We start from the raw sequence: 15,234 nt of genomic DNA, 5'->3' as shown, positions 1-15,234 counted from the left end.
TGTGTAAATAATATCTGTATGACAAAGCAGAATAGTAGCACAGAACCTAAATGTAAACCAAGCTGAAACAGCTTTTGGAGCTTGCATTCTGTATCTGCCTTCACATGAGAGGAATTCAGGTGGTACCACTGCACACAAAGGGCTGAAAAAACAGCAGCCTGTGGATATTCAGTGGTGTGTGTCAACCCAGCATTTCTGCTATTAATTTCATCAGCTTACAAAATTTTCAAGTAACCTCTTTGTTTTACATATGAAAAACTAGGATTTAGGGTGTAGAATTAAAAGAAACTATCTAAAGGATCTATAACAGCAAATTCACACCCAGCTGAGCTGCTGCAGAATGAGTTGTTGAATAAAATGAAAAATGAAGCTGTATTGCAGTTCAAGGCCCTGAGGACAGTGAAAGGCCAGCAATCAAAACACCCACCTCGTCTCCACTCTACTGGTGGAAATGATGGTGGAGATCAGAGGAAAATATATATGCTCTTTTTCTCAGGAGAGAAGCAAATTATGAGTCCAATTTCCTTCAGCCCTCAGAGCTTTTGGTTTTTAACTCACCATGACATGCAAAGCTACAGTAAGATAATGAGGGCTGACCTCATTATCCTGTACACAGGATGGAATTCTTGCATGCAACTGAAAGCTTGTCATCCTCATTTCCACTGTGATTGCTCATCTTACAGATAACTGTGGTTATTACAACCTGAATTTTGATATCTGGATCTCACACAGTCTGGAAATTCTGAACTGGACAGGCCAGCCAGCAGGGATTGCACCGGAGACCAGGGTCCTCCAGATTAAACCATTCATCCTGGGGCCAGGTAATGCTGTCAGTCTTTCCAATGTGCTGGTTTTTTTTCCCAGGAAACTGGAGCTGTACCTGAGTTTGCTTTGGGGTTTCAAGCTGCTGGGGGTAGAGGTAAGCATCCTGCTGCTGAAGGCCATGGGGGGTTTGCTCAGGGATTCCAGGGAGGGGCTTTTGCGGAGGTAATGGTCTGGCTTCAGCTCTTCATTTCTCCCCTTCAGAAGGTCTGTGGGAATGAAAAGAAAAAGCTGTCAGTTCACAGCCTGAGGAATTTGATTAATCACTGTCCTGCCACCCAGCACACAATATGCAGTCTGTTGTTTTGATTCTAAACAAATGTACTCATTTGTTCATTAAACACACATGGGGCTAGGAAACCTTGAGCAGATTAGAGGTGATCGCAACAAGGAATGGCTTTGATGATTTCAACAGTCCAGGCTGCCTGGTTTCCTGTGATTGATACTCCTGCTGGGGGGTAGGGGCCCCAGGTGAATGAAGGGAAATACCAAAATCTACAGTCTGAAAGGTTCAAAAGCTGATCACCAGATATCTTCACCAGAGGACTGACCAGCCCTAGTACAGTACTTTCTTTTCTGCCATTAGCAGAACTTTAAAAAGAGAGCTCCTTGTCTCCTGAATACAACCCAGCTCAAGGCAGCAGGAAAAGGTACTTATTACCACATGATACCTGGCATCCCCTCTGACAGAACTTTGGGAAGTCTCAATATATTCACAGCAGATGCACCTATATTTTATTACACACATTATTTATTTTTATATCATGCAGTTAAGATATATATTTATAGATGTGTACACACACACACACACATAAATGCATATAAATTTTTAGATACATAAAAGAAAACCAACAAAATTAGTAGCCATAGAATCCAATGCTGACAGCATTTTTGAAGAGAAGCTAAAGAGATCATAGAAATCAAATCACTGCATATCAGTACATGAGGTGATGTAACAGGCCAGGACTATGGCTTACATATCATGTTATCAGAAATTAATTGCATGTGGAACACAACTTTTTCTCCTCCTTTCTGGTTAACTCCCTATAATTATCCATTAATGCCACATCACCTAGAGGTGTGAATTCCTTCTTATCTCAGTTTCAACCCCCTTTGACTTATTTCTGGGTGCTAGAAAGTCCAGCATGGAACCAGTAAACCCTTGACTCCAAGTGAAAAGATCACAACCAGCTCTCTGGGTGAAGTAATCCATTCTCCTCTCCAACTATGTAACATTTGGGTCACATTAAGGACATCACAGAACCCTGCTGTGATACTGGTCAGATGGAATCAGCCAGAAGATTATTATTATGGAGACTACTTCACTCTGAATTTCCTTGGGGATGATTTTTAATTCAGTGTTGTTTGCATAGGGCTTGGATCAACTGCCTTCTAGGATTATTTAGATTGGAACCAGAGCTATTACAACTTTACAGTGAGTAAGCCTTTGCTATGGATTATTGGAACTAAATTAAACCCAGGTACAAAGAGAAGCTGTAAATGCAGGAACTTGCTAAATAAGCAACTATTAATTTTTACCATACAATGGCTAATAAAGTATCTGTTCATTTCAACAAATTTTCACAGAACAACTGTCCAGAGGTAATAACAGAAATTATCCATGGCCTGAAGTGGGATATTTATTGTTAAGGACTGTCAGGATATTACACAGTTGAGAGGTCACTTCACTCTGCAGTGGATGGGTAGAGACTTTTTAAGTCTTATGTTCTGTTTGGGATCATTGTATATTTTCATGCAAGACACTTTCTGGAAACCAACTGATACAAGTAAGTAAACTCTGGCCATTCCACTAGATAGAAGAAGACATTTCTGCTTGCTTAGCATTTACTCCTGCAGGAGAACCCAAAAGCATGGACAAGATGTTACTTGTTTATGCTGCCACCTACCCTATAACCTGTTTTCTCCTCCACCTTTTAGTGACAGAAGGGGAATCTTGGAAAAATATCTGAAGAGTCTAAAAATGAGCAGAGGTTCTAATTTCTCTCCTCTATTAGCAAACTACTGCAGAAAATCCAGTCTACCAAGGAAGAGATTTCAATGGATATTTTTTGTCCCTCCCTGCAGTTTAACTACAGGAATACAATATTTCATCTGTCCTTAAAAATTCAAGAATCTGTTGTTAATAGTTTTGACTCCAATGCAGCAACTACATCAGGACTAGATAATCAAAATAAAGGGCCCTAGAGAAAATGGGAAACAAACACTGGTAGAAAAGAATATTAAATGACAAGAGAACAAAAGCAAAGTGTGAAATAAAAACAAACTCATCTCTTGAGAACTCTCAAAACAAACTATTTCAAGCCCAAATATGACTGGTCCTAAAACACTCACATTGGTATCTGAAATGTTTGATGTATTTCAAATGAAGCTCAATTTAAAAACAAATAAACCCTCAAAAGACAGTGCTCTGGACTTGTTCCAGATACATACATGTTGAGCAAAATCCAATCCTCTCCAGTTCCACAGCATGGATTAGAGAGGTGCCATGGATACTTTGGAATAAAGAAGGCAAGTTTGTGTTGGCAAACCACAATAAATCAGCTATTTTTTAAGTTATGATCAAGATGCGAATGCAAACATAACAAAATTAATAAGCTCTCTAAAACAGAGACACTGAAGACCCTTTTTCATGTTTTCTTTGACCATATGAGAAGAGGAAAAATATCCTGGCAGAGGCCAAGAGTTAATGACAAGCTTTAGCTGATAAAAAGAGGCGACATCTATACATTTACTACAACTTACCTGCAAGAGGAAGGTCTGACAGATCTGCGTGTCTGGCAATGCCCTTGCTGGCTGGCTTGGCATTGTTATATACAGAATGTCTCTGTGAAATAAAGGTGCAAAAGATTATTAAAAAAATACTTGCCATCAAGCTTAAATAGGAGAGCAGAAAGAAGAAGTTTCTGCCATCTCAAGATCACAAAGCAGGTGAAGGGATACAGAAACCTTTCATCAGGCTATCAGCTGTACCTAGAGCTGGAGAAACAACTGTGAAAAATAAAAGGACAAAGGGACAGTATTTTTAGCTGGTAATATACTGGTTTCTGAACTATTTCCCACTTCTATTTGTATCATTTTTTTCTCTTGTTAAACACAACCTAGTGTCACAAACCAAAAGTAAGGATGCCTGTTCCTAATCCTAACTCCGTTCCCAGCACCCTGAATTGTATGTCAGAAGGAGACTCACTATCCCATTTCTCTCAGCTCACGTGCCAGCTCCTTAGTTTAATGTGATGTTCCTTGTAACTCACTCCCAATAACTGAAACCTGTTTTCTGGTCAAGGGTGATAAAAGTTCAGAATTGTATCCCAAAGAGTTCACATCCGTCCACTGAGACCTCTAAGCTGAGGTCAAGACAAACTCACTTTGATCCTTTTTGTTAGTGCTACAGCATTTGATGTTTCACAGCAAACAAACAGATGGGTTTCCCCTTCCTCCTGTCAGGGCTGAAACCAGGTCACATTGGAGCAACACTGTGTCCACCTCTTTTAAAACTGTGAGGATGGAAAGGATTGTACCTGCATTGGGGACACAGCAGCTGCTGGGGCTGTCCTCACTGGAATTCCACTGAGAGGGCTCCTGGGGACCTTGTGAACTGTGATATTTTGTCCAGTGCTACCTGCAAGGAAAAGACATGGAAACATTTGGATTTCAAACCCAACCATCTCGTCAGAACAGGGAACCACGGCGTAGTGACACCCCTGAGAGAGTATTTATGTACCAAGCACTGACAGAAAACCCACTCAGAAGCAAGAAGCAGTCACCTGCTCACTGCTAGAAATTTTTTTTAATACAAAACACAGTGTTCAAATACCTGAGCATCCCAAGTCAAATGACTTTATCAGTGACTTCACAGTGGCTGCAGACTCTGGCGGGGTGGGAGATGCTCTGCTAAGGCAGACTCCTTGCCAGCGGTTGGCTGTCTCTGACTCCAGAGATTCCACCTCTTCAGCTGTCAGCCTGCAAGGCAGAAACCACACCCAAGTCAGGGGCAACAGGGAAGTGCAAGCAGAGATTAGAGATCTTCATAGTGAGGCAAATCCAACGATGTGCCTCTCTTACTGCAGTGCCCAGAACCTGGACCACTCCTTGGAATAGCCGTGTCCTTGTCTCGCAGTGCCTGGCAAATGTTACATCACTGAGTCTAATAAACCTTTCTGCATTGCTGACCATTTCATCCCCCTTCCAAATCCTCACACAGGATGGAGGATTATCATAGAAAAAAAAGCAGTTTGTTTAGTAATCATTGATAATTACCTGAAATGGGCTTTCAGTAGAACACAGGTGCCAAGGGGCTACTGTGGTCCTCAGTTTATAATGAGGAAAGTCACCAAAGAGGAAGATGTTATTTTATACTGGTTTTAACTGGTGTGACCACTGCTGGAGTAACTGTTACCAGTTAAAATATCATAATTGAAAATAAAATAAGTAATGGTACAGAGTTCAGATAAAAGGCATAAAATATACTTCAGAATAAAAACTCTGACTTATCAACAACAACATCTGCTGAATAAGTGAACCTTCAATCACAACCTGTAAGCAGATACATGGGGAACAGAACTGTTAAGTGCTTCATCCTAGTAGATACAAGAATGCCAAAATCCAATGGCTGGAATGAAGAAAGAAAAACTCAAAAATAAAAATAAGTTTTATATTTTAACAGGAAGGATAATTAAGTTACTTCATTGAAAAGACATTTTGAAGTTGAGATTAGGTGTTGGACTTACAGGAGTTCATCCAGGAAAGACCACAGCTGTGGTCTTAAATAGCAAATAAAATCATAAAGTGTTACTTCTAGTCCTGTATTTTACAGATCCAACTGACATTGCTCAGTTGACACTGTACTTACCTGGCAGCTCTCAGGTAAACTCTGAGTGTAATCACCTAGCTTTAGTTTAGGAAAGTTGCAAGCAGATAACAAAGTCTAGTCATGTAAAAAGAGATTATTTGTACTTTACTTTCCTGATCTCCCACCTGCTCAGAACCTGCACGTGAGCTGCTGATCTGCAGGTTCTGAGGTATCACCACATTGCCCTGTTTTTGTTACACACCAAGAGCTACGTGAACACAAAGCCAGAAATGATTCCATAAGAAGGCTGGAGGAGTCCATCCATAAAGTGCCTATGGGGCTGAATAACTCCCGTGAGCTAAAAATAGAAGCCAGAGCTTTATTCTTTCCCTTTAGCCAGCAGAGTCTATAAAATGCAAAGGGCTAAAGGGTGTCAATGAATAAGAGAATAAGAGTGACTCAAGTTTCTATTTCTGGCAGAGCTTAAGGAGGTGCTGTCTTTAAGCAGACATTGGCTATTTCTTTGCTAATTCATTCGAGCTCCTTGTGTGCCAGGAGAGCCTGCAGAGGCAGATGGCCAGAGAAAAAGCCATTTCAATTCCATTCTCCATTTAATCCAATAAGGAGGAAAGGCAGATTGGATAAGATTCACAGAGCTCTGAGGGAGCCAGTGTTTTGCTTTTAAGTTTCAGCCTTTAAATTTTGTCCTGTTGCTTCATAAAGCATAACCAACAAATCAGTAGGTGACAGCTTAGTTACACAAGCCACGAAAGCTAAAGGAGTCCTGCTTCTAGTAAAGTATGGAGGAAGGATAAATTTCTGCCTCAAGATTTCAAACCACCCAATGCAATCTATTACACTTTCAAGAATTATATAGGTCACTGTACAAGAGTTCTAATTATCCAGGTAAAAAGGGTATGCACAAGGTTTGTGGAGCATATGAGTAAGAAACAAATGGTTAAATGCCTGTAGGCCAAGTGGTAAACCTCAAGAATAAAGCAAGGCAGAGGTATGCTCTAGGCAGCCATCACTGGTTAGGACTGAACTCTGAGAACAGCTCAGACATCACAGATTAGCCTCCTCAGTCTAGCCTTTGACTACAAAAGGATGCAAAGATGTTAAATAAACTTTGAGTAACCAGACCAGTCCCTGTGCTGTGCCACAGAAGAGTCCACTGAGAATTCACGTGCCATTATTCTGCCATTGTACAGAGTAATTGTGGAGATTTGAGTGCTGGAGCTACAAGTAGTTTCTATTTTGTCAGGATGCTTCCTGTAATCTTCAGTCTGTATATTTGTAATAGGCAGCCTGAAACAACCTCCTTGATTAAACACAATCACAACAGAAAACTGAGGCCTCTGCAAACTTTGCAATCTGTAAACCTTGGCAGAGAAGGCAGGAAACATAGTGCTGAGATCCATTTGCTGCAACTAAAACCACACAAGCCAGCCAACATGCAACAGAGAGCTATGAAATTTGGTGAGCACCTTTCAACTTTAAAAAGAAATCTGTATGGTAAGGGGATGCATGTATGTGTACAGATATGGGTTTCTTAACAGAGAAGCAGAAGAGTAAGAGCTTAACTTGCAGCAGGAAACTAACTCAGGGGGACAGTATAGGAGAACACAAATTAGAAAGATTAATGACAAGCCATGACTTCAAACCCAAAATGACTCCTCCTTATACACAGAATTTATTCAGCTTAGCAGAGCTTAGGCCATCCAAGGGGACTACACAAGCTCTGCTACAAAAGTGATGGATTTGAGCTAAATGTCATCCACTGCTGTATGCTTCCCTTGAAACAAGAATGAATGGTTCACACAGACAAATGCTGCAAGTGCAGCTGGCTGAAGTGGAGCAGCTCCAGGAGGAAGCAGAGCACTGTAGCCACAAAGGAATTCAAACGTGCATCCCTTTCACAAAACCACTGCTGAGTTCCCTTCATTCACTGGTGAGAGAAGTAGATGCAAGAGTTAGTCTCCTTGTTTTCTCAGTTTGAAATATGTGGACAACTGACTAACAACAAGGTGAAAGTCCTTCTGTGCTTAATGTACAGATTTTTGGCAAACTCAGCCTTCATGTGTTTGTGAAATTTCTAAACTACTCAGTGACTTTGTTACAGGTGCCCAAGGACCACAGGACCATATTTGCAGAAATAATTACTCCACAATCTAGTCTTTGTCACAGTTCCTGTCATTCTTGTGACTCCTCCTGAACTCCAAGGGATACAAAATAGAGACACACAGCTATTGATGCACAGAAGAGAGGCCAAGGGCGGGCAGCAGGCAATTCCAGACACTTAAACATTTATTTGGCACTTCAATATATATTTCTTAAACATAAAAAACAACATTCAACAGCTGCCAGCACAGAAAAGAAAGAAAGGCAACACAAGTGTGCATGTAGGCATACACTCCAGCAGCATGGCACAAAGGTGGAGGCCACGCCAAAGCCAGGACATCCCACAGGATTCTCTACTAGCTCAGCCTGCTCCAAGACCAGGCCCTTGCTAGGTCTTCACATCCAGAAGGAAAGGACAGAAATCCCACAGCCAAAACATGAAATTCCAGTCCTGGAATGAATCCTGATAGTCTCCTGATAGAGATGGTGACTTCTGAGTTTTTCCTCAGCGTCCAAAGAAAGCTCTCTCCAGGTGTCTCCGGTTGCAAAGCTGAACTTCAAGTTCTCCCTGATCATCATATACTTCACCTGAGTTAAAGGCATGAGAACAACTCCCTTCTGAGAAGGTATTTACTAGGGGCTTGATATGTTCGATTCTTTTCCTTCTGATCTCTCCATCTGCAGTTCTTACGGCCAGGACAAACCTCTCACGGAACATTCTCCGTGAAGGTCAGAGCAGGACACGCTCCGTGGGCACCACCCCTCCCTAACACACCACCGGGTCAGATGTGCCACCCAGTGGCGAGTGCCTTGTCAATGCAAGAGTAAAAACCTGAAACCATCAAAGCAGCTGATGCTGAGCAACTTCATGTTTCTCTTCGGTTTTCCTGCTGGATTTCAGTGACCTACTGCCGAGTTTGTGTGCCTGTACATGTGACCTGTACTCGTACATGTATTTAGGCACACGGAGACAGATCACAGAATATAACACTATATGGAGAACTCATGTGTATGCCCATTAAATTTTACAAATTAGACATACGCACTCAGTTTTATTTTTGCTTAAGCTTAAAACGGCACGTTCAAATGTCTGTTTCAAGGAAAACAGCTCCAAAAAAAGCTCTCAGTTATTTCAGATCCCCAAATCTCTGTGATCACTTCTTATGGCTTAGCTGGCTTTAGACTAATTCAAAACTTCTTCTGCCTCATGGAGTCTTCTGGAGAGAGAAGCCTTCTGAAACAAAGAGAGAGGCTCTTGCCCATGGGGAAGAGGTGGACCTGAGCATTCACACTTTGCAATACACTTGACTTTTGCAGGGTAATAAAAAAACCAGAGGTGCTTTCTCGAATTGAAACTTCCCTTTTTCAGCTGCGAGTTGAAGGCAAGTCCTGCAGTGTCTCACAGGCCTGGCTGTGCATCCCTTCAGGGCTGTGTTAGCTGGTAGAGATCAGGCACCTATGGAGAGACAGACAACATTTGGGGAGGTCATAAACCAACACAATGCCCACCTTGAGGTACAGTTCTCCATTTTACATCATCCCATAAATAAAGGGGAGAGGGGGAAATGCCCACGGTGTTGATAGAACAGCTAAAGGAGTGCCTTAACACCCCATTAACTTGGCTTTGGGACGTGATGAGCAACAACAATACAAAATACAAATCAAAAAACCCCAATCTGTGGTGGTCAGAAAGGAAGAAATAAATTATTTAAACCCAAGGAATCAATTTTGAAGGACAGGGATGGATGGCAGTGTTCCTGGCTTTCTCTCCTCTAGTCAGGACTAGTCATTCAAAATGGGTACATGAACCCATCCCAGGCAACTAGGGTTGCTCTACCTCAGCCACAGTTTCTGTTTCAGAAACACTGAAGGGGATGGAATCATCTCATCCAGTGGAAAAAAAACCACCAAGAACTCCCTAACAAACCCCAAAATCCCCCACCAAACAACTCTTGAGTCACTAACTAGAGCAAACCAATGCTCCTTCAAGGACCCTGCTCTGAAGTTCTCGTTACTCTGAGTGAGAGCAGAATGAACTATCAAATCTCTGTAAGACAGAACAGCTGCAAACACAGGCACAAATGAGCAGCACATCAGCACATACAGACTGACAGCAGGGTTTAATACACAGAGTACAAGCTCATTTCCAGGAGAAAAGCATGTGACACTGCCATGCTGTGGCATTTGAGACTTCAGGAAGAAAAACAGAAGCAAATTAGTGGGATACATCACAACCTTCAGTTTAGGCTTCCGTTTGAAGATCTGGTTAATTTTTTTATTAGAAATTCTAAGAAGTCACTCATTTAATTACAGATTTAACTTCTCTGTTATTTAAGTACTGCTCCCAGCCCAACTGTCCTCCCTCCATGTTCTTGATTTGAGGCACAATGTTCTAGTGCCAAAATCATTGTGAAAACTTGAAGGGAAAGAGTCAAAGCAAGACCTTGAAACTTTTACTCAGGATCTTATCCTGTCTGGTCTTGAAAACCTCCAAGGATGGAGACTAACTTCCATTTCCACTACCTGTGAGAAGACAGTTACACAACAGTGGATTGTTTTACATTTTACTGCAGAGAAATAATATTAATTAGGATGTAAAGTATCACAGAAGGCTGTCTGAAGCATAGGTGAAACAATTTTTAGGTTTCAATCAATATTAACTCGGGATAAGCTAACTCTTTTCCTCCTTATTCCATTTGGTTGATGCTGGTCCAACCTCCCCCCCCAACATTCTTAGTCATAGAATTAGACATTTAATCTGTGTTAGAGATGCCTTTGGGAGGCTCTTACCTTCATTCAGATGAACACTGATGACCTCATCAGGGTTTTTTCTGCAAGTTCTTTGGCTGTTCCTAAACCAAAAATGACTTTTTGTCTGATTAGAAGAATGTAACGGTGAAATCAAACTTGGAGGCAGGAACTCAGGCAGCCACAGGCAAACATTAAAATGGCAGGATGTCATAGGAGATAAATTGGCTTCAAGATGAATTTATGAGGTGGAGTCTAATGACCCTCAAGAGATGGCTGAGATTTTGCCAAAAACCTTTGAGCTCTTTGGAAGGTACATTTTCCAATAAGAGCTTGAAAATCAGACAGGAAACTTTCACTAGGGACTGTCAAATACTCAGCTGAGCGTGCAGCTGCTCAGCATTAGCAAACAGGAGGGATACTTTACAGACTGTGTTAAGGTATCATGCTACAAACTGTTTCCACCAGTGCTGAGCATGCATCAAAATCACCACAGGTACCAAAATCGACTGCTGATTCTGAGCAGTGGCATTTGAGGAAGCTGATTAAAAAGCAATGATGAGAATATCCCCAGACCTTCCTGGGTGACAGAAGCTGAGGTGCTGGGGAAGACAGTGACCTCAGGAATGCAAAAATATGTGGGAGTGTAGAACTGGCTCTCAGCAGGAGCTTTGGTGACTTCAGGAATTTGTTTCATAAGTCAGTAGAGCTTTAAAAAGTCAGTGCTTAGCTGCTGATCACTGCTTTGTTTAGACAATGACTTACATAGGCTTCACTTTGTTCTCCATACCACTCAGTACAGAAATTTTGCACACTCCAAGTCAAATTAGTTTTACTGATAGATGCAAAATTTGGTTTGAATACCTGCCTTTGAAAGAGAATAAACATTGCCCACTGCAGACAGCATATCTAGCTCCATGACCAATGCAATACTCAAAGCAAGCTATACAGAGAGTCAACATGACACAGAGACAGACAGATCTGTGTGTGTGACAGAGAGGGACACACAAATGCCCAAACTGACATAATTAAATACATGTCTGCATATCTCCTTCTGGAACTACGTATGTATGGATTCCATGTTTCCAATTTAAAAAGCAGTATTTGAAGTTGAGGCTTCCAGTGCAGCCACATTCCTTAAACATGGAAGATGAACATCCCAGTTTGCAAATTAGCAGGTCATCTTCTATTCATTTTAACTACTATCAAATACATCTTTAGATTAAAAACTAAAAGAATAAAGACAGGAAGCTGTATGAATATGACTCCCCATCCTCATATAGGGACCCTGCTTTAAACAAGAGAAATTTCGTTAGGAACAAATTAGGAATGGAAACAGAGCCCAGAACTCAAGTACTGTCTGGTAATCATTTTGTCTGAACACACAGTCTGTAACAGCTTTTTTTTGCATCCACTTGGGACTCTGATAATGAAACTGGAGCTTAAATACATTCCTTTATTTTCTGAAATGAAGTATTTCTGTTTCTTCAGTCCAGGAATTCTGATCCATACACCTCCGCACAAAAGCTCTCCCATGTTTTTAGTCCCATCTACTGCACAGCTGCTGTGGAAACTCCTGAATGGAAAACAGTGAGCAAATATGTGCAACATAAAGCTGGGCTGTTACTCCACCTGAAAGAAATGACAGGATTCACTTTGTTCTTGTGGCCATTCTGCCAGTGGCCATAAATTTACCAGGAGAGAGATTAAATGGAAAATCTAAAGGATTAAAATTGACTTGGCACACATTTCTGATACACAGGACAACTGCTTGTGTTATTTTGTCTTTCTTCATTGACTTCTCTCAGGTCAAGTTGTTCTCTTCTGGATGTTCCATGGAATATCTGTGCCCAACCCATCTTTCCACAGATGCTTTAATACAGCTGCACAGAGGGCTATGAAGGCAACAACACACAGGGCAGTACCAGACTGAGAACAAAACTATCAGAGGCAGTTGTTATTAATTAGTATTCGCTGATTAAAACCTTCACAGCCCTTGTTGACAGAACTAGGTTGTCAGATAGAAAAAGAACAGAAACATCTTAGAATAAGAGACAACAAAATCTGCCAGAAGAGTTATAGACAGACAACATACACGTCCAAGCCAATGACTAGTTATTGACAAAGCACTGTTTGCATGCGTGTTAGCACTCACAGAGATCACATCTCAGCCTCGGTAAATAACCAACCTGTTGCTGCCCTTCACTTCATCCAGCTCCTTTTGCAGCCTGGCACTCTTCTCCTCTTCCTCCTGCAGCTTCCTCTTCACCACACGGAGCTCCTGCTGAGCTTCACACTTAATGTCGTTGGCCACAACCACTGCAGTCTGCAGGTCAGCCTGGAAACGCCTCCACTCCTCTGCATCTTCCTACAAAGAGCAGTTACAACCCCAAAGTGTTTGCTGTAAAAATGCACCCACTTGAGCTGAGCACTTTAGTTATTGATCTCTCTTTCAGTCATCACGAGCGACCAGGATTTCACCACAACTCAAGATGGTGCTGAGGTCAAAATAAACATTTGCCTCTTTATAGTACTGCAAACACTGCCATAGAAGCTGATTCTAAGCCTTCCACTCCAATGGAAGTACAAAGAGAAGAGAATGTAGAAAGGATGTAGAAAGAAATTTCTACACTTCTTCTAGGAAAACACAACACTTCTCTTATATCTAGTACTGCAATAAAAGCTCAGCTTAGCTTTGTCCTGGAGCTTAAGCCTTACCTTCATTTGCTTAGTCAGAGCCTTCAGCTGCCTCTCTGTATCCTGTTTTTGTTCTTCCAGCTTCATTGCTTTACCTAAGACAGTAAAAAGGGAAAAGATTATTAAACACATAAAGGCAACAGTGAAAGTGAAAAAGGGAGGGCAGAGCAGCTGATTTGGTTTTGTTTCTAGTAAAGCCACTAAATAGACTGAGATTAGGATACTGTGACAACAGATCAGGAATGGAATCAACAGTAGATTTGTTACTCAAACATCTCTGAACTACGTTGTTATTTTCAGGTATTAAACCAGACTCTGAAATTTAGAGAATTCCATGTGGATTCACTTACTTAGCACACACATATCCCCCAACTTGAGGGAACACTAAAATATGGAACGGGCCACTCGTTCCACCAGGTGGCAGCTCCTCGTCCACAACATGACAGCAACCTCGACTTTACTGCTCTTCCCTGTGTTTTTCCCTAAAAGTTCTTTAAAAGGCCAATAATTCCAATTTCTAGAATGGGCAATACTTCCTTCACTGAAGAACGGGGCTTGGAGACTGTCTCTAATATTGTATCTATAGCACTAACTGTTAAAATAGTACTTTTGTGCATGAACAGAAGGGAACAGCCAAAATTGGAATACTAGTAAAGGACATGCTTCCTCCTCCCTGTTGCAGCCATAACTGAGCCCCCCGAATAAGTTAATTTAAATCCTTTTTTTTGAGCTCCACCTACTTTCTAAGTCACTGATGAGCTGGTTATTGTGAAGTTTTATAGCACGATGTTGTTCCACCTGGTCTTCCAACTCGAAAATGGTCTCCTTCAGGTTTTTTATATCTGCTTCATTCTCTGATGTTTTTTCCTGCAGCTTCTGGCTGGTTCTGCTCAGTTGCTCAGCCTGCCGGTCACACACCTCCTTCAGCTGACCATACTCATTCTCAGCCTGGAAGGGAGGAAACAAAGAGGCAAGTCTGTCTTTATTCCTTAAGAGATATCACTCATTAGAGGCTTTACTGGGCATCTCATGGACTTCAGAACTGAACCTGTGTTCTAAGCACTGTGTACATGAAACAGCCTCAGGAAACACAGATGAGCTATGAATGTCAGTTTTCTCCCCTGGTAATGGAGATGATAAAATGAGATGCTGCAAAGGAAATTAAATTTTCTATATGATGACCATAATTCCAAACCAGTCTCTGTACTTAATGAACAGAGAGGAATTATATTCCCGGAAAGCTCCACATCTATTTATGTATCACATTATGAAAGTGATATCACTGCCTCAGGGCCAAGATCATGATCAGTTCATCCACACCACCAGTTTGCTGCTTCTACCATGTGCATTTTCAATGGACTGTGAAAACATACACAGCAGAGCCAGCTACTGCAGATAAGTATATTTCTGGATATAGGACATCTGGAATTACTGAAGGGGGAATCTGCTGCACTTCAGTTTGTTGGCTCAGGCCCACGGATCAATGCTTCCAGGTTTGGGGGGAGCTCTCTGAGTACAAAAAAGGTGCAGGCTGCCAATTCAGTGAGCAGCACTGGCACAGCCTGAGTGAAGGGCAGCCTTACAGAAGCCTGTGGTCTTGTCTGGGTGTCACAAGTAGCCAATGATTCAAAACAGCTTAATTCGAGGGAAAGGAAGAGTAAAAAGGAGGAAATCTGTGGTTTCCAAACCAAGCAATAAAAGTTTGGTCCAGAGTCTCAGCAGTTTTTCATTTATTCTTCATGAGCTGCAGCTCCAGAAAGCACTTGGGAGCTTCCTCTACTAACTCCATTTGCTGTGGTCACCTATTTAAGCTGAAAGGACATCTGGATTTTCTAAATCACTCACATCATGGAGGTGCTTTTTGGCAATGCTCTCTTCCTCTGCAGCCAATTTTATCATTCTTCTCATGATCCCTTCCCCATACAGGAAGGACTGCACACACTATCACTCTTTCTGCAGCAGTGGGACACAATCACTGGCCTGTGCTTTATTAACACTTGTTGTATGATGCCTCACATTGCAGCTCCCTTCTGAAT

The 15,234-nt window shown here is 41.6% G+C and overlaps 1 protein-coding gene across 6 annotated transcripts in view; it reads right to left on the bottom strand.

The window, feature by feature from the left end:
• SPECC1 (sperm antigen with calponin homology and coiled-coil domains 1) overlaps nt 1-15,234 on the bottom strand; it is a 93,620-nt gene that overhangs the window by 22,675 nt on the left and 55,711 nt on the right. For 5 of the 6 annotated variants that reach the window (XM_051809639.1, XM_051809642.1, XM_051809640.1 and 2 more), the window contains 7 exons: nt 13,939-14,146; nt 13,220-13,293; nt 12,691-12,869; nt 4,658-4,803; nt 4,362-4,462; nt 3,586-3,667; nt 881-1,031 (listed from right to left, as the gene is read on the bottom strand). In XM_051809639.1, the coding sequence (XP_051665599.1) occupies nt 881-1,031; nt 3,586-3,667; nt 4,362-4,462; nt 4,658-4,803; nt 12,691-12,869; nt 13,220-13,293; nt 13,939-14,146 (941 nt within the window). Of the gene's footprint in view, nt 1-880; nt 1,032-3,585; nt 3,668-4,361; nt 4,463-4,657; nt 4,804-7,590; nt 9,210-12,690; nt 12,870-13,219; nt 13,294-13,938; nt 14,147-15,234 lie in introns of those variants that run through there. The other variant, XM_051809644.1, reaches the window with a different exon arrangement.

Source organism: Manacus candei, unplaced genomic scaffold, assembly GCF_025592945.1.
Source record: "Manacus candei isolate 608988 ecotype Guabito, Panama unplaced genomic scaffold, ASM2559294v1 h1tg000076l, whole genome shotgun sequence".
Lineage (NCBI taxonomy): Eukaryota > Metazoa > Chordata > Aves > Passeriformes > Pipridae > Manacus > Manacus candei.
This window is presented reverse-complemented; position numbering and strand designations above follow the sequence as displayed.